General features: G+C 44.3%; 3 protein-coding genes across 3 annotated transcripts in view; 1 reads left to right on the top strand and 2 right to left on the bottom strand.

Annotated features, from left to right (window-relative positions):
* Nucleotides 1–1,868: 1,868 nt before the first annotated feature.
* ptpn9b (protein tyrosine phosphatase non-receptor type 9b) lies at nt 1,869–9,533 on the bottom strand (the record flags this gene model as incomplete). The annotated part of the gene is made up of 13 exons (XM_083909562.1): nt 1,869–2,535; nt 3,274–3,481; nt 3,604–3,754; nt 3,873–3,951; nt 4,073–4,142; nt 4,872–4,968; nt 5,056–5,993; nt 6,091–6,201; nt 6,304–6,409; nt 6,966–7,090; nt 7,210–7,299; nt 7,435–7,578; nt 9,501–9,533. 13 exons carry the CDS (start codon nt 9,531–9,533, stop codon nt 2,312–2,314), a joined length of 2,376 nt encoding a protein of 791 aa, XP_083765688.1. The 3' UTR covers nt 1,869–2,311.
* A 1,006-nt stretch (nt 9,534–10,539) lies between these two features.
* polq (polymerase (DNA directed), theta) lies at nt 10,540–24,039 on the top strand (the record flags this gene model as incomplete). The annotated part of the gene is made up of 34 exons (XM_083909642.1): nt 10,540–10,610; nt 10,774–10,834; nt 10,920–11,305; nt 11,376–11,614; nt 11,689–11,865; nt 11,957–12,087; nt 12,165–12,321; nt 12,453–12,564; nt 12,653–12,854; nt 12,958–13,099; nt 13,210–13,356; nt 13,438–13,650; nt 13,731–13,873; nt 13,954–14,143; nt 14,560–14,702; nt 14,866–15,059; nt 15,309–15,433; nt 15,638–15,881; nt 16,054–18,860; nt 18,944–19,057; nt 19,139–19,335; nt 19,912–20,119; nt 20,206–20,399; nt 20,479–20,607; nt 21,302–21,476; nt 21,838–21,961; nt 22,125–22,222; nt 22,302–22,384; nt 22,472–22,573; nt 22,641–22,752; nt 22,828–22,952; nt 23,050–23,185; nt 23,284–23,378; nt 23,926–24,039. The coding sequence occupies 34 exons, from the start codon at nt 10,540–10,542 to the stop codon at nt 24,037–24,039; spliced, it is 7,890 nt and encodes a 2,629-aa protein (XP_083765768.1).
* Nucleotides 24,040–25,777: 1,738 nt separating this feature from the next.
* The window catches only part of uba6 (ubiquitin like modifier activating enzyme 6), a gene marked incomplete at its 3' end in the record, with an annotated part of 8,700 nt that continues 6,977 nt past the window's right edge, over nt 25,778–27,500 (bottom strand). The window contains exons 27-31 of the mRNA XM_083909424.1: nt 27,412–27,500; nt 27,195–27,322; nt 26,192–26,279; nt 26,005–26,099; nt 25,778–25,919 (exon numbers count right to left, since the gene is read on the bottom strand). The exon at nt 27,412–27,500 is cut by the window's right edge and continues 105 nt beyond it. Coding sequence (XP_083765550.1) covers nt 25,778–25,919; nt 26,005–26,099; nt 26,192–26,279; nt 27,195–27,322; nt 27,412–27,500 — 542 coding nt within the window. The remainder of the gene's footprint in view (nt 25,920–26,004; nt 26,100–26,191; nt 26,280–27,194; nt 27,323–27,411) is intronic.

The following is a 27,500-nucleotide window of genomic DNA, read 5'->3' as shown; positions in this document are numbered from 1 at the left end:
ATGGGACAACCGGGAGCTGACAGCATGTGAAAAGGCAATAATTCAACCACAAGAACTGAGATCACAAAAGGAAACATTGAATCGACACAGAGCGACGAACGGCGTTCTTTTCGTTCCTCGTTTTAAAAACAAATCAAAAACAGCGAGACTCGTTCACACCACACGCTCTCTCTCTTATCTCGTTAGCTATACATGTCCTTCGGTACGTGTTCCCATTATAATGCTCCAGAGTCTACACTGATAGGTCCTGATGATGATGTTGATGATGATGATGAGACAGGTAAACATCTTTACGGTGGCCTTTGGCATTGAGGGATGCAGGCTCCACATTCACCAACACTATCCATGTCATCATTACTCCCCCACAAAAAACATTCAAGGCTCTGTGACCAAGCTGAGGAACCTCAACCCACTCAAAATAGAGATTTTTGACACCGATCTGGGTGTTTTTTTTTTTTTAATGAGTCTTTTCAACTTGATTGATTTTTTTTTTTTTTGCGTCGTCCTTGGCGTCGTGTATCAGACAGTAAGACGTTAATGTCATTGTTACTGAAGAGTCAAAACGATAAGCTCTCAAAGCAACCTCAACCCCCACAATCACCATTTATACATGTCAGTTCTGAAAATACAATGGCAAGTGAGTGACATTTTCACTATAGTTTTCTTTGTGAACAACAAAAAATATATATATTTCACTCCCTAACCTCCCGACCCCCAAAATCTGATTTGTTCAGCTTATCAAACGCAGTTGTTTTCTCTGTAACGTCGTACCAACATTCACTGATTTCAATATCGTTATAAGTTTTACAAAGACATAAATATTGCAGGATACAATACAGTAAAAAATACAAAATAAAGTCGATATAGTTTTTTTTTCTTAAATGATAATTTTACCAGAGGCAAAACCCAGAAATGGATCTGTGAAACTAGGCAGAAAAACACTAGAATTACCCCCTGAGGTCAAATGATAAAAGAATAGCCGTGTCTCAAACCAGAGCTTAGTCCCAGATAACTCACTAACTGTGTGTGTGTTATTCATTAGCAGTGTGTGCTATGTGCAGGACGAGAGGCAAAAACGTGGGCGTCCTGTGGTCATAAGCTGTGCGAGTGCACTAGTTTGGGGTGTTATTACTACACTAGCGAGACATTAAGCTTAAGGACAAAGTTGAAGGCACAAGTATCTCGGGGCAGCATTTTTTCGCCTCGAGAATCAAACGACAGTTGTGGTGTCCAGAGATTTCAAACGGGGGGGGAAATGAAAACGGCTCCGAGCGTCAGGTAACGACAACGACAAGGCAGTGAATCGAGTTAAGGCCAAATTCTTTACGATCGTCCTGACGGTAAAAAAAAACGATGTTAGACCTGGCAAATCACACGTTTTCAGTATTTTGTCATAGCCTGGCTCGCCTATTTTTTATTTTTTTGCTCTTCTTTCAGAGGTTGTTATGATGATGCACACTAACATAAATGTATGTTACAAGAATATACATGGGCTTCAGTCTATTATAGTTCACCAAGGAGTACATCCAAGCATTCAGGGTGAGGACTTTGGCTTTGAAAGGTTAGTCTACATATGCACACACACACACACACACACACACGTGCGCGAGCATGAAACATATGTAGAAAATGCACCATATAAAAAGTTCATCAAAACAATAAAAAGAGTGAAACTGAAATGGCTCACACACACTAATCAACTAACACTTATGGCCATTTTTTCTTTTTTGCTCACACAGAACCATTTCTTCCGCTTCTTAAACACAAATAAAAATGTTCAAGTTTCACCTTTTCACGCCCGCTCACATTTAAAACTGTGATCGCAGGCTCTTTCAAGGACAAAAACGGAAAAGTGAGTGGAGGTTTTGGAGGGCTTCGAGGGGGTGGTGGGTACGGCGATTCAAGTTTGTCATTCCTCATGTGCAAGTCAATATAAAAATGCTACAACTCATACAACACTCTTGTCAACAAGGTTCAGGGCAGCCCCCCCCCCCCTCATCTGAAGTTTGCTAAATAAAAAGGGGGCTTGGAAATTGGCAGGACAGCTTGCTCAATCAGCGATGCAATGAACACTCCCTGTGTTTTCTTTTCTTTTTTTCACCCCCACAGCCGTTAACCTCCTCCATCTATCCACTTGTGAAAAGGAAGCGCGACTGTGGGAGTTTTGCACCAAGAGCCAAAACAAGATTTCCATCCGTTGTCTCGTCTCTCTTACAGCAGAGGAGTCGTCGTCCTCATCCTCGTCCTCCTCTGTCACTCTGTCGTCCATTCCTATGATTTCAGTTCTCTTATATCGCACGTGTGTCCCCTCTCATTCACTGTCGGTCTCCAAGTCAGAGTCCGACCACTGCACCGGGCTCAGTTTTCCGCGGCGCTGGGCGTACTCGATGACCGCCGTGTAGCAGAAGTAGTACTGGTCCCAGGTCTGGATGCTGAAGGCCCTCTGCGCGCGCATCCGCCGCACCGTCTGATGGACGTCGACCGTGCCGATGTCCTCCAGCCGCGACAGGCAGATGTCCAGGGTACAGAATGTACCTGAAGAGGAAGCAGGAGAAGAAGAAGAAGAAGAGCAAGAGAGAGACGGTTTACTCCATTTGACAAAAAAAGAAATATCAGAGCTAAAACTTAAATTGATTCGAGAAGACATAATTAGTTGGTTCGTATAACAGATGACTCATTCATTCACTTTTTCATGTTGATTCCTTGACATTGGTGGTGCATTACTTTTTTTTTTTAAAGCCTGTTTATTCATTAAGCATTTATGTAACATTAGGGGTTTTTGGATCATGAGGGAAATACATGATATCAGATATTGGATCCAGTGATTTTGACCCATTTAGTCCGTACAGAGTGTTTTTAATTCTTAATTCAGGCTCAACAAAAAGATGGAATACATCAAAACATGTCAACAAAATGACATGCACGACCAAATAAGAATAGAAACTATAGAAATAACAAAGGTGGAGCAGCTAATATGCACATTAAAAAGCTAGGAAAATAATTACATCTAAATACAGCTGAAACAATTAATCAATTACAAAATTAATCGTCAACTATTTTGATAATCGATTAATCAGTTTGAAGCTTTTTTCATGATAAAACAAGATATTCAAGAACATCGTCATTTCCAGGTTTGACAAACACTGATCAACGTTTTTTACATTTTATGGACCAAACGATTCATCGATAATAGACAGATTACAAAAATAATCATTAGCTGCAGCTCTTTGTCTAAACTTTGCCCCATCTATCTTACACTACTGCCATATTTACCTGTGCGACCGATGCCTGCACTGCAGTGCACCACCACAGGAGGGCCCCCAAGAGGTCCAATCCAACTGGAGCCCAGGCTTTGGACCGCAGCGTCCCTCCGTTTAAGTACGTGCTCACGGAAGTCCAGCATCGCAGAAGCGCTCTTTGGCACGCCGAAGTCGGGCCAGCTGACGTAGAGATAGTGGCAAATCTCCCGTCTCTCTCCAGACTAACAAAAGGTCGGAGAACAATTCAGGTCTTAAATTTTAAAACACACTGAAGCCATAAAAACCAATCCCAGATCTCAAAAACAACAGAACCTAGTTTAGAAATGTAGTCGCTGTGACTCACCTGTGTGTTGTAAAGTTCAAGAAGGGAGATTTTAAAGTCCTGGAACACCTGGATGTTCGTGTTCCTGACCAAGAAACATCCGTACTGCTCAGTCCTGCCCTCCTCCAGAGGCCAGTACTGACCGCACTTGACACGTCCACGCTCCACCACCCTGTGAGACGCACAACCATTAACACCCTGCCTGTATCTGTACAGTGAACGTGACTTCCTGCACAGCCAGAATGTGAATTCCCTGTATTATATAAAACGAGTTGAAGAGGCTTCCTCACCTGGTGGTCATCACAATGATAAGTACCATCTGTTCCCAAACCATGCGCCAGAAATCACCAAAGGTTTTTGGTAAAGGACCTGAGGAGGAGCACAAAAGGGCTTTCAGGCGAGTGGAACACCGGATTGTTCAGATTTATACCGAGGCTTGTGGGGGAAGTGCAAAAAGTATAAATTGCATGAAGTTAAAGAGTTTGCTCACCCTGAGTTGCAATGTAGGCGTTGCCTCTCTTGTACCCATCCATGAAACTGGCGTTAATGTAATCTGATGTCTGCAAAAAATACACAAATACTCAATATATAGTATAGTATTATGATATTACCAACTCTGAAGACACATTATTCTACACATTCTGACACATCTTCAGTTTCAGTCATTCTCCAACCACAAAACCTCGTTTTCTTCTTAGGTTTTTTTATTGTTTTTAACCCTAGAACACCATTGCCGAGTGGTTTTCACTCGAGCAAATAAATGTAAGTGATTTTCATGAAAACCGTTTAATCGTCTTTTTTTTTTATAATAATTTTTTTGTTTCCAAATTTCTAATTTTCCAGTAATTTTGGAGCATTTTTATATGGTCCCCTCATGATGCTTTTCTTTCATTTTGTTAGACATGACATGAACACTACCAAAAATCTGTCATGTATTGTCATGTTTTGATATATTTTGATGAAAAGTACTTTTTATTTGGTGCATTTATTATCTCGGGTAAAAATCCCCCGGCGTTAGTTAGCGATGGTGTTTTGAATTTGAGCGATAGTGTTCTTGGGTTAAATAGAGTGGATCATCTATTCATAGTTTATGACATTCTGATAAAAAATGTTTTCTAAACTATACATGAACCTCTGTGGCATGACAGTGCCAAGACCGCCACCTTCTAATCTCAAATAATCAGTCAGCAGATAAGAGGTCAAAGACGACACATGAACATAACTCATTGACACAAATACTTGTCTTGAAATTTTAAAATCTTAACACGTATAACAAAAGTGATCATTACCTCGTCCTCGTCGTCAGAGAGCTGGCACAGTCGCACCCGTGACTGGTCCAGGCAGAGAACATCACTGTACCTGTTCTTGATCTGATTGGATAACTTCCTGTAAAAGCAGATCCATGTCAGTGAAAACAAGGCTGTGAAAGACCAGACTAAATAAAAATAAAAAAATTACTAAGGGCTCCCTTACTTGGAGTAATCAAAGCTGCCCGAGGGCGGCTCCTTACGGATCTCCTCGTACTCCTGATAAATCCCCTTTTTCTTCTTCCTCTTCACGTATTCCACCAGGTCGCGCACCGTCATCCCTCCCTGCTCTGGCATGTGAACGGACACCTCCGTGTAGCGGTCTTCGCCATCGTGACCGCATGACGACGACAGGGGTGGGGAGTGAGAGGACGGTGGGTGGGGCGGACGAGGCAGAGATTTCTGGGGCAACGGAGGCACCCCTTCCTCTTCCTCTTCCTCTTCCTCCACCTCCTCCTCCTCCTCCTCTTCATCCTCCTCTTTAACAGTCTCACTCTGAGATCTCAGGGCAGAGTCTGGTGCTTTGCAGTCCACATCAACGTCACCATCACCTTTCTGGGAAAGCGGCGTGTCAGGCGGCGTGTCCGACTGGGGAGGAGCTTGTCGGCCACGACCGTTCATATTAGCATTGGCGCTGGAGCCGCTAACAGTCGCGTTGGCTTCGCTAACAGCCGCGCCGTTCCAGTGTTGGTGGTTCCCCTGCAGCCTGTTGGCAGCAGACTGCGGGCTCTGCTGGTACTGGCCTAGGCCTTGAGTCCTGCCGTCCACCGCTGTGCAGTGGTTGCGCGGGTTAGCATTATTATCGTCGTAGCAGTTCGAGTTAGCCGTGGCTAACTCGGAACCTAACTGTGCGTTTATGTGCGTGTGGGACAGCGTGGCACCCGCGCTCGTGTTGCCGCACTCCAAACTGTAAGAGCGCAGCAGGCTGCCCACGCAGTCGTGCGCGTCGTGTTCTTGCGTGTCGCCCTGAACAGTGTTCGTTTGGACATTGACGCAGGACTGGATCCACGCCACGTGACTGTACTGGGACGTCCCGCCCAGGTGTTCAGGAAGGGAGGAGACGGGGATGTGATTGGCCAACTCGTGAGCTTTCACCGTGCACACCTAGTGTTTGCAGAAGAGAGGAGACAACACATATCAAATACCGAATAAGAGACATAATGCACATTATTACGCGACATCCTGATGAATACAAACTCACCCTTTCTCTCAATTTCTCTCGCACAAACAGACGTAGGACGGCGAAAGGCGCTCGAAACCAAAGAGGCGACGACACAATGAAGACACATTTTAGACGAGCTGGAAACGCACCCTGGAAAACACAGAGAGAGAGAAAGAGACTTTTAACACCAAAGACCAGAGGGCCAGCAAATACTACAGCAACAGAGGATGTTCCACATATTTATTTATTTACCTTGAGCAAATTGAGGATCTTGACGCAGAGCTCATAGTCAAAATTGCCGTAGCTGGAGTTGGTCATGTCGTAGATAAATATGAGTCCATCTTTTTGAGTTTGTAAACTGGGAACAAATCAAGAAAGTTTGCATTAAAAAATAATATATATCCAAATAATTAAAGTTATATTTAAGCAACCTCACCTTTTACATTTTTAGTAGGAAAAACTCTAAACAATCGAGTCTCATCTTAGTTTAAAAATGCATACAATTTGGTTTATGTTTTGCTGATAAAAACACCTGACATTTGAGTTTTTAGACAATTTATTATATGTGCTTTATTAGTGTGGCTTTTTACTTATATTATGTTAATGTTATGATAAGAATACGTTACCTCAGCTATTGTGTGATGCGCGGTATAGTATATACATATATATAGTATAATACTTTGTCTACCTTTTCCTTTCGTCTCTCTATATTATCCATTCTCATACTAATGTAGATGCTCCAGTAATACAAAATACAGATATTAAAGAACTTTAGTTGCTAGAAGTCAGAAACTGGAACTAAGAGCTAAGGCGTGAAAATTAAAACTGCAAACCAAAGGACCTAAATCACCTTTGAGGAAGAGGAAAGGGGAGTAGAAATGTTTTTATACAAATGTTTATGGTGTGAGCGTCACCTCTCTATGGCTTTATCCAACTGATAGATGATGGCCTGAAGCACAGCTTTGTGGGTGGTGACATCGGGCCGATGGAGGCGAGCTGTGAAGAGCGCTAGAGCTGCACCCTTATCGTCACGACCAGGCTGTCGGAAAAACGTTAAGCGACGTTGTAAACACCAATACACATTTTCCCCCCAAAGTTATTTTAAAATCCCTGCATTACTCCCAAAGTTAAGTGGTTCATATGGCCTTCATTACTCACCAGGACTGTAAATTTGCCGCTCAGAAGCTCAGAGCGTAGCGGCTCCTCGTCTGGGTTGATATTGAAGATGCCCTCTTTGATTCTTGTGTTCTGTTGTTTGATACGTGACACACAAAATGCAGCAAAGTCAGTCAGCAGGGAAACATTTAACAGCACCAAAAATTAAAAAGCCTTGTCAATATATGTGGGCTAACAGCAGATTACAGATTACACATTACGCTGTACCTTATATGCTTGGAATAGGTCGATGGCTCTTGAGACGTCATATTTGCGGGCCATAAGAAACTTCACAGCTGTGGGTTGGGAGACGAGCCCGGCACTGTGAGGCTGCTCCCTGCTACGCACTTCACCCAGGAACTCCTCCACAGCCTGGACAGATGTGAGGAAGAAGAAGAGAGAGGGGAAAATAGGTGTGCGTGAGAAGAAATTAAAGACAAGGAGTAGAGTAAAGCGATGTGAAATACAGACAGAAAGTGAAGTGAAAGACGACTGATGTAACAGGGAAGACACGCCAAACTGGACTCCCTTGCAGTTTTGTTTCGCTGCCAAAGTTGCAACTCTGATACAAATAGAATCAGCAGACTCTGCTCCTTGAAAGTGTAGTACATGAGAGCACTTATATGTGAGGAGCCAACAGTCAGCTTTCTTAAAAACATGCATGGATGGGCACAACATAATTACCTCATCTGCCTTACACAACATCATGAAATGTAAGAAATCTTGTATTGTGTATCTTAATACAAGGTTTTCGTGCGAGTTATCCATTCCGATGCATCTCATGACCCATTTTGTAATTAGATGACGGTCTCAACAATAGACACATTCATTATCGATATAGAATTTTCTGTGTGTAGTAGCAACTCTGCTCCCCTTTGCCTGGATGTGAATGCTTTAGATGGTCAGACAGACAGTAGGTGGTCGGGCGGCAAACCATAATAAAATTATTTGTGGTTAAAGATTTAGCCACAAAGACGGACCACCTTGTTCTTATTTTGACAACAACACTCATACCAATACTCTTTTTTCTTAAAGTAGTAAAAAAGCAATGAATCGCTTCATCAATAGAGCCCTAACAGACAAATAGAAAGATCATTATAGATAATATACATAATAATAAACATGATTAAGTGCTGTAGTGACACCATCATAGCACTTTTTGCTAAAGAGATAGCGTGTTTTCATGGTCCCTTGCAAATTGTGTTAATAAATGGTGAATTGTAGTGTTGAACTTGAATAAAACGTACACATTTGGTACTGGACATCATATCCTTGTATGATATTAAACTGAGGAAACGGTTAACAAACGTTTTTTATTTTATTCCACACCTGACCCTAGCAGGGCTCCGTAGTTAATCGATTGACGTTACCGATTCCGGGAAAGTGCTGATTAGCCATCAAGGACGGCAAGAAATACATCGCCGAGAGTGGGAAGCGGTGCGATCATGTCCCGTTATTTAGCTCACGGGGGAAAAAAATACATGTTGCAATCCTTGGTGCCGATAATACAAGAAGAAACCATAAAGATAAAGTTGTCATCAGAGTCGCGGTGTTACGTTTCATCGCTCCAGCCCGTGACGAGCCCACCTCTTTACTAGAATGGTGTGGCAACAACAATGCTAGGAACCGGAGGATCACTTCTGTGAATTCTCGACCGTAAATCTGATAGCTAGCTCGCCGTGTGCGATGGGACTCGTGATGGTGGTGGCTATTTTCACTGGGTCATCATGATACAGTATAGCATCCAACAATTAAGACAGCCATAAACTCATGGTTTACAACCCTCGGGCGTACATACGCGTAGTTTTTAATATCCGGTTAGATAGCTGTCGAGGAAAATCTCTAGAAGTCAACAATAGCTATTAGCATTCACAGCCAGCTAGGTTACATGTGGTTGCTGCAAGGCTAACAGTTGCATTGAAGACAGCAGCTGCATCATGTGTGGGACAAACCGTACAACGAACGGCTTAGTTGACATGCACGCCGTGGTCATGTATATATAATCAATTTCACGCTGGGTTAGCAGGTGAATACGTATTCGAGATAAACACCCGGTTTACTGACCCCTGCTACTAGCTGCTAGCAAACGCCATCATGCTAACACACATGCTAAGTGCTGTCAGTCACACCGAAGTCGGGTAGCGAGCGGGCCAGGTCGTGTTTACTAGACCGTCGTTTCCGGGAACAAAATGTATGGGAAAAATCAGCGGCTGGAAGAGAAAATGGAGGCGACACGTGTACACGCCGAATACGACGAGGAGATAAGGGTAAAATTTATGTCAAGAGACGCTTACCAGCTGCTCCTGAGTTGTCAGGGCTTCCGCCATCTTGAAGCCTCCGCAACGTCGGAGCGGGCGCGCCCACCAGCCGCTCGATCACGCCCGAGACAGACATCTATGCCCCGCCCACTCCCAATCACTTTACCACACACTGATCGATACTGTGTACATACAGTGGCGTGCACAGGCATTTGGCAGGACAGGGGCCAACATTAAACAGGGCACCTACTGGTATATGATATCCTACATTCTCACACACAGTCTGTGTACACCAATAAAGGGACAACTTCATATAATAAGCACCCTTTTTGATTGGAAGGGCACCCATAGGAAATAAATGTTTTATTTATTATTACACTAGAAAGCCATTTTTTTAAATGTATATTTTGCTTTAGAGGTGTCATATGAATGGCAGCCAGTCAGAAACATCATAATGTCTTAATAGTTACTTTCACATTTAGTGAAGTTTAAGTTTAGTTTAAAATCACATTGAAGAGTAAAAAAAACAACAACAACATTTTTTTAATGGCAATCGGTCATGAAGTTTATGAACCATATTTTTTATTTTATCTTTTTTTTTTTACAGATGATGAATGAATATATTTTTTTCATGAGGTGCCATAAGGAGAACATCTATTTCCCCACAAAACTTGACCAAATAAATGAACACTATTCAAAGGATAATTCTTTAGCATCATAACACTGTTTACATTTTAGTATCAAAATATAAACATATATATTCAAAATCAATCTGTAACAGCTGTGGAGTATGCATAGGAACGTTTGTACTCGGGCCTTTGTGCCGTAGAACAGTTTTTGTGTAACACCGGGGCGGAACAGCGGACTTTTTGATTATTTTCCCCTCACCGCAGCTCGACAGCAGAACAATATTTACGTTCTGAAACTCAAACATTTCTTTCTATAACGACGCTTATTATAACTGTCGATTTACAGTCGTTAAGTACAGTTTACAAACTCAAGCGTTAAACTAATGTCATGTTAATTCACAAACACACACGTCTGTTTGAGGCAGAAGTGCAACATCATCCCGAGTATGAGCACTTCAGGTCGTCCTCTAAAACAGAAAAGCTACATGGGACAACACCAGATCAAGAAGAAAATAAAGTAAGTGTTTTGTTTTCTGTTTTATAAACTCAGAGGAATTGTGACCATGTTTTTCGGGCACGTAATCATGCGCAATGCTGCTGCATCACGATCCTCTTCTCTTAAATGAACCGTGAATAACTGCTAAAATGTTGAAATGGCTTATTTTGTGCACATGGTTTAGTCCTCAGGCTCCTGATGAGCCACGACATGGAGACAAAAATGGATCTGAAAACACCAGCATGGTGAGTGTGTGACAGTACACAAGTATGTTAATGTTGGCTTTTCTTTGCTCTTTTACCACAAAATACTTTGTTTTTCCTGTGTTAGGGTGGAAGATCAGTGTTGCCGCTGGGGGAATCTACATTAGCTCTCGATGAAGAGATGCTCCAGGTGCTGGATGCTGTTGAAACGGTAAAGCCAGCAGCTGACGATGCTCGTCCAGCTACAGCTAACGGAGACGCACAAGAACAGCCAACAGTGTCATCAGCTGCCTCTTCACGGTCTCTTGCACCAGTTGCACATAATAAGGGCAACACTAAAAGACCAGGGCGTATATCTGATAGTAAAGATCTTGCTAAGAAACTTCTCTTCAGTGAAGATGTGGAGGAAGCGGAGCATGCTCAGAGGGTTTCAGAAAACCCGGCTTCTGCCTGCATTAATGGTCTAAAATGTTTTGAAATAAAAAGTGATCGGCAACCAGGCAGCTCCATCAAGTAAGTGTGAACCCGCACGTTATTACTCGGCTTTTCTGTTTCGCAAATAACGATCTTGCTCTTTCAACAGGCAGAGGCGTACGTCCAGAAGAAAGAGCTCTCCGCTGAGTGAAGAGAGTGGATCTAGCAAGGCCGCCGATCCACCTCGCGATGCGTCCAGAGACTACATCTTGTTCAGCCCCACGTGCCTCGCAGCTGCCATGAAGAGGGCCAAACTCCAGCAGTCGTTACAGAACCAGTCCACGTCTGTGCTGACAGCCCCCACTGGATTAGATCTGAGTGCTCTCAGTGAAACATTACCTCAGCCAGGTGACGTTTTGACCGACAGATGTTTACACCTCATGTGAACGTCTCTAACGTTGCATGTGTTGGCTCCATTGTAGGCATCGCCTTGTATGCTCCCTCGGAGCAGCACGAGAAGCTGCTTTTATCCAGTTGGGGTTTGCCAAAACCCGTCCTGGAGCGCTACCAGAAACACGGAGTCACTCACATGTTCGAGTGGCAAGCTCAGTGCCTCAGTGTTGGACGTGTGCTACAGGGAGGTAACCTGGTATATTCTGGTGAGAGAATTAACATAAAACAAGTGAGTTATTTAATTTATTCCATGTGTTTTTAAGAGTTCTAACTCTTTATATACCCTTTGTTTTTCAGCGCCCACAAGTGCTGGGAAAACTCTGGTGTCAGAGCTGTTGCTTTTGAAGCGCGTGTTGGAAACCAAAAGAAAAGCCCTCTTCATTTTACCGTTTGTTTCTGTGGCCAAAGAGAAGATGCACTACCTTCAAGTGAGCATGAGGGTGGAGAGAAATCATGTTGTTGACGTATGTGTATTTATCACCATCTTAAATCCCTGTGCATTCAGAGCGTGTTTGAGGAGGCGGGCGTTCGCGTGGAGGGATACATGGGCAGCACTTCGGCTGCCGGTGGGTTTGCGGCGCTGGATGTGGCCGTGTGCACCATAGAGAAAGCCAACTCTCTGATCAACAGGCTGATTGAAGAAGACAGTATGGATCTACTCGGTAAATACATGTCATAACACTGTCATTTGTGTTTCTCTGGAAATGAGACTGTTAGATTCACATCCTAAAGAATGTTGTGATTCACATTGTTCACTATTATTAAAATCCTTATTTGTCTTTGTGCTTACTAGGCATGGTCGTGGTGGACGAGTTGCACATGGTTGGGGATTCTGGAAGAGGATACCTGCTCGAACTGCTGTTAACCAAAATCCGCTACATCACACAGAAGCAGAACGCCACAGGGTTTGTCGGTTTGTCTTGATGTAAAGTGTTTAAAATCGGGTTAACACATTCTTAAATATATCTGTCCACTTCTTCTTCTTCTCCACAGGTCTCTGTCTGACGGCGTACAGATCATCGGCATGAGTGCCACGCTGCCTAACCTGTCCCTCCTGGCCGGCTGGTTGGGCGCAGAGCTTTACCAGACGGACTACAGACCCGTGCCCCTGCAGGAGCATTTCAAAGTGGGCCGCAACATCTACGACAAGAGCCTCTCCGTGGTCCGAGAGTTCACTCCTGCACTCCAGATTAGGGTAATTTAGATCAAAGAATCTCGATAAAATACAAAAACACGAGCAATCGATGGATTAAGAAAGACATTAGATGGGTCTAATCTAATCTTTTTCTTCGTAAAAGGGTGACGACGACCACATCGTGAGTTTGTGCTATGAGACGGTGAGCGAGGGCCACTCTGTGCTGCTGTTCTGTCCGTCAAAGAACTGGTGTGAGAAACTCGCGGACAGCATCGCCAGAGAATGCTACAACCTCAGTCATACGGGTATGTTTTTTTTAACTCTTAGCTGCTCTATGCATGAGAAATGTAAACATATAGAACATATCTTTTGCTAAAATATCTTCTAAGTTCAGGCTGTGGTGGCGTTCTTTCAGATCGTAAGGGCGACACTGACCTCCAGCCTGTAAGTCTGGATCGGGACGGACTAGTGGACGTTTTGGCTCAGCTGAGACGAACTCCTGCTGGACTGGACACCATCCTCCAGCGTACTGTTCCATGTGGGGTGGCCTTCCACCACGCAGGTAACCACTCGCTCACAGCCCTGTAAACGCATCACTTTAACCAGATAAAGGTCGTTTTTACCTTTCATATTTTTGTCGTAGGTCTGACGTTTGACGAACGAGACGTGCTGGAGGGAGCTTATCGTCAGGGCATGGTCAGAGTCCTGGCCGCCACCTCCACCCTCTCTTCAGGCGTTAACCTCCCAGCTCGCAGAGTCATCATTCGAACACCGACCTTCAACGGACACCTGCTGGACCCGCTCACGTACAAACAGATGGCTGGACGAGCTGGGAGGAAAGGCGTAGACACCACAGGTATGCAGTAAAGAGATTAGACAGTGTGGATTATCGCCGGTTGATAATTAAAGAATTCATCTTGTCGTTCTTTTTTCCAGGTGAAAGTGTGTTGGTTTGTAAAGAGGCAGAGCGTCACAAAGGCATCACTCTCCTGACAGGTGCTCTGCAGCCAATCAGCAGCTGTCTGGTGAGGAGAGAAGGGGAGGGCGTCACCACGAGCATGCTGCGAGCCATCCTGGAGGTTTGATTTATTATTGAAGCTCACATTTTTTGTTAGCTTTCATTTCATACAGTGACCAAAAACAATTTTTCTAATCGTAGATAATCGTCGGCGGCGTCGCCAGCACGCCACAGGATGTGAAGTCGTACGCTTCCTGTTCTCTGCTGGCCGCCAGCTTGAAATGTGACGGCAATAACCAATCAAACGAAGAGACCAGCAAAGGGGCGATTGAGGCGTGTGTCGAGTGGCTGATGGAGAATGAATTTATTAGCATCCAGAAGGAAGGACAAGGTACTGTCACAGATTAAAACAAGATTTCTGATTGTTTTATCTTCTTAAATGTGAATATTTCTTGGTTTCTTTGCTCCACATAACAAAGAAATCATTAAAACTGAGTCATGTTTGGTTTGTGGCCAAAACAAAACATTCAAGAACATCGTTATTTCCAGGTTTGACAAACACTGATCAACAATTTATGGACCAAACGATTAATCTACATTTACACTACTGCTACAGGATTATATGAACATCAGGTGTTGGTGCACGGCCATATGACATTACTTATTAAATTGTTCCTACAATAAGGGTAGAAATGGCTCATAACAGAACAGAAAAATGTCTGTAAAACACAATACTATAACAGAATAACAGATACACGTTTCTTACCTTTGCCTTTTCAATATGACGTGACGTCTCTGCGTATCCAGACGAGCGATATTGTTCCACACAGCTCGGCGCTGCCACCCTGTCGTCCTCCCTCTCTCCTCCCGAGGCTCTGGGAATATTTGCAGATCTCCAGCGGGCGATGAAGGGGTTTGTGCTGGAGAATGATCTGCACATTCTCTATCTGGTAAACATGACGTCATTAACGCTGTATTCACTGCTATATTCTCCCTGAGCCTTTTACAAACACATTTCTTTTATAGTGGTGTAAATACATCCCCTCGTCAAATTCAAACCAGGCCTCACACATACACAGTAAGACGATGTTCTGTGTCTACATTCTGCCTCAGATCACCCCGCTGTACGCAGAGTGGACCGCCATAGATTGGTATCAGTTCTTCTGTCTGTGGGAACAGCTCTCGTCGTCGATGAAAAGAGTCGCAGAGATGGTCGGCGTCCAGGAAGGTTTTCTCGCCAGGTCGGTCAGCGGCAAACTCGTCGCCAAGACGGAAAAGCAGCGTAGACAGATGGCGATTCATAAACGGTAAAAGCATATTTATTTGAATGTAATAATGCTGCTTGTATTGTAGGTGGTTGGGAGTATCTTGTCCATATTGCCTTTCCTGGATTTTCCATTTGTCATTTGAACAGTTAAACTTCGATGTGTCCTCTTCTTGATATTCTTCCAATATTGTTGCCCTTAAATAAGAAAGAAAGACCCTAAAACATATTGATTTTTATATCAAACAGGACCGTTATCCTTTACAATATCTTCTCTGTTGTCATTTGACAGGTTTTTCACCACCCTCGTGCTACAGGAGCTGGTGAGTGAGGTGCCTCTGGGAACTGTGGCGTCAAAATACAACTGCAACCGTGGGCAGCTGCAGTCTCTCCAGCAGTCTGCGTCTACATATGCAGGTAGATATCAACACAGGACATACACGACCGTTCATAAGTAAAGGAAAAGCCCTTTTTTTCAATGAATATAACATTAAATGAATCAGAAATACACTGTTAATGTGGTAAACGACTATTCTAGCTGAAAACGTCTGCTTTTTAATGGAGTATGTACATGAATAGTTGAATTCTATACAAGCGTTTTTTTCTGCATCTGTCCTTCAGGTATGGTCACCGTGTTCTGTAAGCGTCTCGGCTGGCACAACATGGAGCTCCTGTTGTCTCAGTACCAAACCCGACTGAGCTTCGGAGTCCAGCGAGAGCTGGTCGACCTCGTCAGGGTTTCCCTGTTGAACGCGACGCGAGCCAGAGCTCTTTACGCACAAGGGCTCTGTACGGTCGCCGAACTGGCCAGGGCTTCTGAGCCCGATGTGGAGAAAGCGTTAAGGAACGCGGTCCCTTTCAAAAGGTTGGTGTGTGGAAGGTTTAAATAGATATAGATGGAGCTTATGAACACACTCATATACAGTAAGAAGGGCCTTGTGCTGAGAGAAGAATTGGAAATGATTGGCTTATAGACGTCAACTAGACTCAAACATCAACATCATACAATCTCTAGTTTAACTGTTCTGTTTCCACAGCTCCAAACGTGCAGTGGACGAAAGCGAGAAGGAGGCAGCGGAGAGGCGGAGCCTCCGCTGCGTCTGGGTGACGGGCGGACGCGCCCTGACGGAACAGGAAGCTGCCACCGAGATCGTTTCCGAGGCGAGGCTCCTCCTGCAGGAAGACCTGGCCCAGCTTGGAGTTCAGTGGAACCCAATGACGCATCTTCCTGGAGCTCCTGCAGAAGACGCAGAATCCCCATCTCGCTCAAAAGAAGCTCAGACTAAAAATAGTCAAGAGGTAGATAGGCTAGAGAAAAGTACAGGTACAAATAATGTCATAGAGAAGGAGCATGATTGTAAAAGTGAAAGAAAGATGGAGAAACCAGAAGGTGAAGTTGGTAAAACTCAACCTGTTGACAAGGGAGTAAACAGAAAGGAGGATGGGACAGACTTAGAAATCAGACAAACTGGTGAGGATGAGGAGCAAGACGAAAGTGGCAAAGACGCAAAAAAAAATGAAATAAATCGAAGCCTCGCCACGTTAAATAAGCCAAAAAACCAAGACATACGAATGGCCACAAGGTCAGAGAAAGAAGAGGAAAAAAACAAATTAGAGAAAAGAGTTGAGAAACTCTCAGCGGAAAGGAGCCTGACACAAGAACTGGCCGAGATCGTTATAAGCCCTCTGCCTCAAGTTCTCCTTCAGCCTCAGCCAACCACTTCTCCAATGCCGCCTTCTCGTTTCAGAGCCCCGATATCCTCCGCTGTAGAACAACAACAACGTGTTTCCAAGAGGACATTAAAAGGAGACGGTGCCACAGGACTTGGTGCCTCACCTGTGCAGCAAAGCAGAGTGAAGCACTCGAGAGCCCTCAGCAAAGTCCTGCATTCCTTACAATCTGACAAGTGTCTACAAGATAATGCAGAGACCGCACAGACCGACAACCCAGGACCTGCCGTCCTCGTGCCAATCCCTGCTGAAACTCCAGGCCCAGCACAGCAAACTCCTTCATTCATTCCTCCACCACCCGTTTCTCCTCACTCGGCTCCCTTATTTTCTCCCGACGCCAAGAGAAGGAGGCTGGGCGACACGGAGACGGATAAGTTTTCATCTCCTGAGCTGTACGCTCAGGGAGACGAAGAAGAAGAAGAAGTCGAGGGAGACGTTAGAAAAGGCGAAGAGAGCTTCGGGGACAGCTTCGAACTGGACACGCAGACGGAGAGGATTATCGTTCAGCGGACGTACGGCGACGTGAAGGACGAAGGAATGAATGAGAAGATGGAAGCAGAGGAGGTGAAAGAGGACGGAAATGTAGAAGCAGATGAGGGAAAATGTCCTCGATTCAGTATCTCTCTTACAGACAGCCAGATGGAGCTCATCCTGAACAGCAGCCATCAGGTAAATGAAAGTTATAAACACTGCATACTTCTAACGCATTTGCCTCTTTTTAACGAGGATAAACTGCTGTTTTCACAGAATTCCCCTGGACCTGGCGGCGACGACGTAAATGAAGCTGTTGACGACAATCAGCCGGCTTCTGACAGTCTCAACAGAAGCAGCAGTTTTCTGTTTGACAGTCTGTACGACAGCGCTCTGCTGGCTGCTCTGAGCCCACACAGGAGCCCTCGCCAGTCGGACGACGACGAAGAAGAGGAAGACAGAAACGAGCGGCCTCTTCCGTCCACACAGGAGCGACGGCACAGCGAGCTCCTGGCCAACCAGGAGGCGGAAAAGCAGGAGGCCGTCCAGTGGGGCGAGTCCTCGTTCAGCCTGTCTGAGTGGGGCGACTCCCTGCTCGTGGGCGAACAGTTTCTGGAGAGGCAGAGTTTGCTCAGACAAAAAGAGGCTGAAGCAAACGCGGACCGTGTTCTGCTTCAGCAGCAGTTGTCGGATTTACCGTCCGAACCTGGAGAATCGCGGCCACAAAGCGACTCTCCTGTTGCGCCAAATGAGCGTGACCTTAATACAAATAACGATACTAGTAAAAACAGAGAGGAGGAGAAGGACAAAGAATCAAAAACTAATGTTTTATTGCCGGATAACACGGTGGAAAGTAATCTTCACTGCAGCCCCGGTTTACAGGAGATTTTTGACCGATGGCCGACGATGTCTAACCAGTCCTGGCAAAACACGACAGCGAGCCATGCTGCTGCAAACACAGTGGATGCACCACCACATCCGAAATGTGTGGACAGAAAAGGTGGAAAACTAAATGTGCAGCCTACAGCGCCCCCTCCTCCTCCTGCTGCTGCTGAAATTGAGTCTCAATCAGTGCAAACCTCTGAGAAGTTAACAGAGAGACCAGGATCTGCTGGTGATCTCATTCCCCCCACGCAGGAAACGACACCTGTGACACCCAGAGTCAAACTCACCACCACCTCAGTGCAGTCACCTTTCACCACACAGCCGCTGAATCGGTCCACGCCGTCAACCGTCAACCAACCACCCCGGAAAGTCCCTAAATGTCGTACAGCGCTAACGCTAAATAATCACCCGACTGAAGCTGCTGACACCAAACAGTCTGATTCTGTGTCTAAACCCCAGATAGGACAACCAGAAGACAAACAGACCCAGAACCCCAGCTCACCTCCATCCTCTCCCCGACCCGACGCAGAAGAACCGCCCGCGATCGACGAAGGCTTTTCGCTCCAGCTCTCCCAGGACGCGTCGCCGTCTTCGAGCAACTCGGGAGCGTTCACCATCATCGACGTGGCGAGCGACCGGAGCCTTTTCAACACCTTCGTCGACGAGTGGAAAACAAAGGAGCGATACTCTCTGGCTTTGGCGTGCGAAAGGAGGGAGAACAGACGGCAGCCTGACGGGGAAGCAAAAGAAAAGAGAGGTAAGTGAATAGAAGTGAACAAAAATAACTTGTTTATATCTCAGAGAGTCTGTTTTCATCAATGCATTCGTTCATCTGTGCAGCTCATGATGGATTCCCAGTAAGAGACAGTGATGGACTGGTGTTGATTGGACTGTCTGTGTGCTGGGAAGCAAGAGATGCATTCTACATATGTCTGCAGAAGGAGCAGAGCAAAGGTATCAACACACACACAAACAAAAAGTGCAAAAAAAACAGAGTTCCCTTCATTTAGTCTGGCTGTTTCTTGTTTCTTTTAGGTTTGAGCTCTAGTCTGGCTCCTCCTCAGCTGGATGATAATCTGTCTGTGAGTGAGAGGCTGCAGCAGGTCAAGGCTTGTCTGAGCAGGCCGTCAGCATCTGCACCTGTGGTCATCACGTACGACATCATCCCCGTGTACAAGACGCTCGTGCTGAGCTGTGGCATCAGCTTAGAGGGCAAATTTGAAGACCCCAAGGTAAGAAAACAGCCACTGTAAAGTAAAGTAAACTGTACTATGACATGACACGGTGACACAAGGAAGTAAAAGGTCTTCCACACAGCTTCACTACCATTCAATTGTTTTGTGTTTTCCATCAAAAGTCACACTTTTATTCATCAAAAGAGTTGCAAAATGAATCGAAAATATAGTCAAGACATTGACGAGATTAGAAATAATGATTTTTAGAGCCAGCAAAACTGTTTTCAGCTGTGCTAACATCATTGCACAAGGGTTTTCAAGGGTTTTCTAATCATCCTATAGTCTTCTAACGCCATTAGCAAACACAATGTACCATTAGAACACTGGAAATGGGCCTCTATACACCTATGTACATATTCTGTTAAAAACCAGATGTTTCCAGCTAGAATAGTCGTTTACCACATTAACAATGTATAGAGTGTATTTCTGATTCATTTAATGTTATATTCATTGAAAAAAAGTGATTTTCCTTAAAAAATAAGGACATTTCTAATATTGTATGTTGTTTAAAAACATACTAAATACACTCTCACACACTGATATCAACTCTTTGATAAATGTTTATTACCGTAGGTCGCGTGTTGGCTGATGGACCCCAGCAGCGAGGAGAGGACTTTACCCAACATGGTGACGGTCCACTGTCCCGAAGAGCTCCCTCTGCTGGTCGGCCTTGGAAACGCACACGCGTTCTGTCCTCGCGTCAGGGCGGCGAGCACGTGTGTGCTCGTGAACGCCGTCATGAACCACGTCACCAGCCTGCTGGAGAAAGACGGCATGCTTGGTATGAAGAGTGCATAATCATCACAGTCATAGATCATATACTGTAACATTGTGGCATTGTTGTTGATGTGTGTGCACCTGTATCAGATGTATTCAGGAGCACTGAGATGCCTTCGCAGGTGTGTTTGGCTCTGTTGGAATTGAACGGCCTGGGCTTCAGCGTGGAAGAGTGCGAGCGGCAGAAACACGTCATGCAGGCCAAACTCACAGCGCTGGAGTCAGAGGCGTACGGCCTGGCTGCACACAGCTTCTCCCTCACGAGCATCGACGACATCGCACAGGTACAACACATTCTCTTTTTCTCTCATATAAGCAAATTTCAAATTCAGTCCAGTTTAAGAACATCCTTGTTGATTTTAGGTGTTGTTCTTGGAGCTCCACCTGCCGCCAAATGGTGACGTAGGCGGATCGAAGAGTAAGAAAACTCTGGGCTACACCAGAAGAGGAGGAGGCAGAGTACGACTGGGGAAGCAGTTCAGCACCACCAAGGTGAGCTTACTGTCATTTAAAGATTAACATCTTATTTGAGATTTTATATTTACGGAAGAGGATTAGGGCCACACGGGGAAAAAAATATTTGAGTTCTGACTTTACACTCAGAATTCTGAGTGTAAAGTCAGAATTGTGACTTTTATAGTCAGAATTCTGAGTTTAAAGTCAGAATTCTGAGAATAAAGTCAGAAATCTAAGAATAAAGTCTGAGTTTTAAAGTCAGAATTCTGAGAATAAAGTCAGAAATCTAAGAATAAAGTCTGAGTTTTAAAGTCCGAATTCTGAGTTTTAAAGTCAGAATAAAGTCAGAATTCTGAGTTTTAAAGTCAGAAGAAAGTCAGAATTCTGAGAATAAAGTCTGAGTTTAAATGTCTGAATTCTGAGAAGAAAGTCAGAATTCTGAGAGTAAAGTCAGAGTTTTAAAGTCAGAATTCTGAGTTTGAAGTCAGAAATCTGATAATAAAGTCACAATTCTAAGTTTAATGTCAGAACTCAAACATTTTTTTCCTGTGTGGCCCTAATCCTCTTCCGTAAATAATAAAATGTGAGACACAGGCACTCGATGTAGTATAAAAATCCTAAAATAAAAATGAGTGTCATAATCGTCAAAAACTGTGTTTCAGCTATAGTCTATATCAGCGCATGAATACTATTGAACACCTTTGTTTTAATCCATTAAACTAAACTTCAGGATGTTCTGGAGAAACTCCGGCCTTTGCACCCTTTGCCAGGCGTGATTCTGGAGTGGAGGCGGATCACCAACGCTTTGACTAAAGTGGTGTTCCCGCTGCAGAGGGAGAAGCAACATCACGCCACGCTGGCCATGGACAGAATATACCCAGTCGCCCAGACTCACACAGCCACAGGTGCAACATGATTTATGAAAAACACACACCTTCAACTCTCAATTTTGACATTTAAATATTAACAAACGCACGCTAAATTCAAACCACGGTCAAATGAGTTCACACAATGCTAATTAAACCAAAAGGCAGAAGCACACAGCACAAGTAAAGCTCAATACAGCAGCGTTATAACTGAAAACACCAAGAAGTGCACACAAAAAGTTCCAGAAGTGAATTCTGCTTAAAATCAGCCCTTCAAACGACACTACACGAATAGATAATTACTCAGAAGTCCACAGGGGGGCAATAGAGGACACAATCTTACAATCTGTGCTTAATAAAGAGCATGAATTGACCACGCGCTCTCTTTTACTGTTGTTAGGTAGAGTGAGCTTCACTGAACCCAACGTACAGAACGTCCCCAAAGACTTTGAGATTCAGATGCCCACAGTGGTGGACGAGAGCCAAACCTCACAGAACAACGTCCAGAGGACCAACAAACCGGGGTAGGTGTGACCCAAGGTGGTTTTGGGACTCTCGGATGGAACTTAACACCTCAACATTTCTATCCAAATACTTTTAATTTAAGTCAGAATACCATATAGTGTGGAAAAGATGGGGAAAACAGTGACGATTCAATGATTTGTCATTATTTTAACCTTCTTCCAGGAGGAGAATTTCGGCGGTGCCTTCAGTCCCAGTCGGAACTGCAGGACAAGGATCTGCTTTCTCCGTCAGCATGAGACACGCCTTCGTACCTTTTCAAGGTCGCTATACGGTGATATTTGTGTATATTAGCGTCGCGATCGACTCAAACTGAGCCTGTTTTTCCACACGTATGTGCAGGCGGGATGATTTTAGCAGCTGATTATTCCCAACTGGAGTTGAGAATATTGGCTCACCTGTCCAAGGATCAGAGGCTCATACAGGTCGGTATCGGCCACACACACAAAACCTTTGCGTGTCGGACATCGATAGACGGGGTTATGACTCCACTGTGCCGTTTGTTTCACCAGGTGCTGAACGGAGGCGCCGACGTGTTCCGCTGCATCGCCGCCGAGTGGAAAAGCGTCGACCCGGAGACCGTGAAAGACAACCTGAGACAACAGGCGAAGCAGGTACGACAGAGAAGAGATGAGTATAAGGTGAATCATAGCAGACGCGTGACATGCAGCGTTTTTGCAGATCTGCTACGGCATCATCTACGGGATGGGAGCCAAGTCTTTGGGAGAGCAAATGGGAGTGGAGGAAAACGACGCGGCGTGCTACATCGAGAGTTTCAAGGCCAGATACAAAGGTAGGACGGCGTTTCTTAAAATGCGTTCAGTACGTTTAATTTCCTTCGTTTAACTTTCCCGTTCCGCGTCGACAGGAATCAACGCCTTTCTTAAAGAGACGGTGAAGAACTGCGCGAAGAACGGCTACGTTCAGACTCTGATGGGTCGCAGGCGATACCTCCCCGGAATAACCAACGCCAACGCACACGTCAAAGCACACGTACAGTACTTACCCCCCCCGGCGTCGACTTCATCAGCCGTGATCTGTAGAATTTCTCGGAGTAGCTCGAGCTCACATCATCTGTGTTTTGACTCAGGCGGAGCGTCAGGCCGTGAACACGACCGTCCAGGGCTCGGCGGCGGACATCGTCAAACTGGCCACGGTGAACATCCAGAGGCGGCTGAGGAGAGTGTATCCTGCTGCTCCGCTGTCTCATCACCACCCGCGCTCAGGTGACACATTTCATCAAACTCGTCAAACATCAACGTACAGACACAGTTTAACCACTGTATCGTCTCAAAAACCTTTCCCTTGCTGTCCTGTTGCACAGTCAGGGCCGGGACGTCTCATATGAGAGGAGCCTACTTTGTGTTGCAGCTGCACGACGAACTCATCTATGAAGCCACAGAGGAAGACGTCATACAGGTGCTCATACGTTCCTCATTGGTCCCAATTTTCTGCAGAAATGTTCTAATATAGAAGACATTGTTGACCTCCGCCAAGGAGGTATATGTTTTCGGTATATGTCTGTCTGTCTTTTAGCAACATAACTCAAAAAGTTGCATACGGATTTGGATGACATTTTCAGGAAATGTCCCCAATGGGACCAGGAACAAGTGATTAAATTTTGGTGATCGTGATCCAGGCAGGGTGTATTTTGTAGGCACTGAGCTGCCTTGGCGGAGGTCGGCTTTGTATGAGAATAGACTCGTGTGTACAAAAATGGAATGGTTGGGGCCGGTTATTTTGGTATTATTCCGAATGGAAACGCATTAAAAAAAAAAAAAACTTACTATACTGAAATTAAGTGTTCCACTCAGGGTAAACACACCATAACTAATGGAGTAGAAACTCAGCGGCTGCAGCTGTAACCAAAAACGACACATTTAATGCAGTGTTTCTTGCACATTTTTCAAGAACAAAAGCGAGAAATAGATGTATAATTTCCTCCGATAACTCTCCTCCGTTACAGGTCGCTCACATAGTGAAGAGGGAGATGGAGACGGCGGTGAAACTCTACGTAAAACTCAAGGCCAAAGTCAAAGTGGGACCCAGCTGGGGGAGCCTGCAGGACATAGATCTGTAATGTATTCATGTTCCCGTACCATGTACTTGTACTGCAAAGTATTCGGATGTAATATAATATAAAAGAACTAATATATACACATCTTTTTTTAATTATTTTTTTAACAACAGTAATGAAATGACCTATGAATACCAAATGAACTATTTAATGTATTTAAAAGTATTGATATCGACTATTTAAAATGATTGTTATACTATGTAACAATGATACTGTGAAATTAAACTACTACAAAATAAAAGTATTTTGAAACATTGCTAATTGTTTTCTCAATGATTTAGTCTAGTAAGAGTGTGAAATATCCAAGACTATGATACAACAACGATCTACCCATCATGCACTGCTTCACCGTGTGCACTCAAACACAAAGACTCACAACAGCGTCGTTTTTTTTGAGGACATCCTGAAATCTGAACATTTTATTGGAGCATTGGTTGAATTGTCAGTCACAAGAACATACATTTTATTTTTATTTAATCATCGCGACTCATTAACACTGTTTTGTTTTTACACGTACGACTTTCGCTGCTGCACAAGAAGTCTTATATGTCGATAAAATAGACATTTTTTTTCTCTCTGCAAACTTTTAAGGTTATCGGGGCAGAAACTTTCAATGCGACTTCAAAGATTTACTTTAAAAAAAAAAAGAACCTTTGCACAACTTCCATCTGCTGACTCGACAGTTTAACCAGTGCACCGTGACTCAGCTCGACACAGGCTCAGTTTGACACAAATAAAGTGACAAAAATGAGACGCAAGTAAATAAATACACATCATGGACACATGAAGATACATGAAAATCAACGATTCTATAGGTTGTTGTTTTTTTAAAAGAGTAGGAGTGTCATCCCGGATGTAACTCATGCCGTTACTTCTATCTCCATCTAATGAAGAACATGCCGTTTTTGCCCAAACGTGGTAAAAGTAAAGTCGTCTTTCCCTCAGCGTTTAAATGAGACGGGTCGGAGTAGCAGCTACATCTAGAAGTGGTTTGGATCAACACACATCTGCAGCATTACATGCACTGAATTTGACTGGGATGCAATGAATGCTTTTCTGACGCCGTGATCCTCCAAAGAGTTGAAATCAAGTGTGTTGCTCTTTCATATTTTGGCAAATACCAATGCCTTGATATATGATATACATGTTTTACGAGGCAGTCGATGTGATATGACGATGATAAACGTGGTATCTTTGGTGTTTTTCACCATTTTTCCACACGGATTTAAATTCTAGATACAAATACTGGCTTGAGCGTGTCGTGGATAATCCAAAAAAAAACAAAAAAACGAGGAATCCGAGGAGGACGATGCGATACCTCCAGACTACAAATCCACTCCATTAGTCCCGAAAAAAAACGAACGAAAACTAGACTCATGAGGCGTTCTTTTGGGATTATGCACGTTTCTAACAACGTTAGACTCTTACTGAACTGACTGCCACAAACAGAAAGAGGTTATTTATCAGTTAAGGCATTGGCACAGGTCGAGCTGTGCAGTTCACCGGAGTAGAAAAACACCAACAGAGAAAAGATATATACACAGAAACAGTTAAGTGCTACAAGCAGCCTCGTGTTCCACTCACTAGAAAAACTTATTTTTCCTTGCACCATGATTTACAGAGGGAGGGGGAGTGGGGGGGGGGCTCTTGAGGGAAAGCTCTGGAGGTTTTTGGGGCACAATTTACATTAAAAGAGAAGTTAAGGTCACAAGAGGTTTGAGGATGACATTTTAGAAAGGTGTCATGGCTTCTCTCCGTCGCGGGTGAAGTAGTACCTGACAGGAGGACCGGGGAGGTCCTCGTCTCCGTCCGCCTCCGGAGCGAACGACACGGTCAGGTCCACGTAGCGGCGGTCGACCGACGGCTTGATCAGTTTCTGCATCCTGCAGGAAAAATCAGATGCAGGATTAAGTCTTATTTGTTTAGCATCGACTAAATCTGAATTGGTATGAGCTAAAAGATACTCACGTCAATTTAAGTCTCTTTGAGTGTCCGGGCATCACAGGCACATACAGCATCTTCACACCGTGGACAACCATCGTGGGCTCAATGCCGTATTTCTCCTGCCGTAACAGAGAGCGTTATTTGACAATAACGATGCACCACAGAAAAGTAAAAAATAAAAAAACACAGACAAAGAAGTGATGTGTCTCACCCTCACTGCATTGATGAAGTCAGAAAGCGTGAAGTCCTGGTGGCCAAAGATAGTCCAACAGTCCCAGATGGAGAAGTAGATGTCGTCCCTGGAAACCAAAGCACAAAAACGGTCACAAAAGCAGGACACGATCCTGGATTTGGACGAAATTTTCAGGAAATGTCCGCAATGGGACCAGGAACAAATGATTCAATTTTAAATCGCTATTATGTAGGCACTGAGCTGCCTTGGTGGAGGTCTGCGCTCTCCGAGTGCTTTTCTAGTTTGTATAGCACCTTTAAAAACAACAGTTTAAAATACACGCACACATAGAGTATAAAAAAAAAAACATTACATTGATTTACGGTGCTTACAACGAAAGAGAAATTAAATTAAATTATGAAAGAGAGATTAAAAAAAAGACAGCATCACATAAAGGCCAATCTATAAAAATAACTTTTAAAGGTGCCATGTAAGAATGTGGCTAAAAACAGTTACTTTACTCCATTAAAATTCAAAATACCGAGGTCTTTTAGGTTTTGTTTTCTGATGCAACTGGCAACCCGTGGTTGCTCGGCAGCTGAGACTCTACTGACTGCAATGATTGGTAGACGGCGGTAGGTGGCGCCACATGCCAAAACATGATTTCGAAACAAACATGATTTGCAGTCTGCAAAATACTTTTTTTAATGCAAATATTTTGTCTGTACTGTTGTTGTTGGTGAGTTCAGTTTGTTATATGAACATTATTCCTGAGTCTCTGTGACATATTAGGAGGATTTTATGGCCAGTTGCTTTAGATTTATTACATAATGCACCTTTAAGAGGTGATTTAATGGTATAATCTTATACTCTTGCTTTATGGTGGCCACCATCTTGCACCACCATGTTTCCTTGAAGTGGAAACTTGTTAAATAAACAATGAACAGCATCCTCTGTGGTTTGCAGCAGTCTCACCCATTAGCTGTCACTAATTATTGCACCACTAGACCTTTAAAAAAAGTACTTTTGTGAGAGCCCCAACCTGATGAGAGTCCGTTTGACTGCAGCAGGCTCGGTGAGCACCATCACAGGGATGGCCAGGTTAAAGAAGCAGTTTCTGTAAGACTCAAACGCGTAGCCTCCGACCACCTTGATCAACTCAAGAGCCACCTGAGAACAGCGAGATAAAGACACACTATAATAAAAATTTCTCAGCGTAGAACTCCTGAGGTGTGTTTTCCCCGAGTGACTTCTCTCACCAGTCCGGCCACAGCGGCCGTTGACGTGGCGATGGCGGGGATGATCTTGCCCGCGATGCGTTTGGTCTTGAGTCTGTCGGCCGGCTCGA

Source organism: Microchirus variegatus, assembly GCF_963457635.1.
Source record: "Microchirus variegatus genome assembly, chromosome: 23".
NCBI lineage: Eukaryota > Metazoa > Chordata > Actinopteri > Pleuronectiformes > Soleidae > Microchirus > Microchirus variegatus.
The sequence above is the reverse complement of the archived record's forward strand: the minus strand, read 5'-3'. Positions and strand labels throughout refer to the sequence as shown.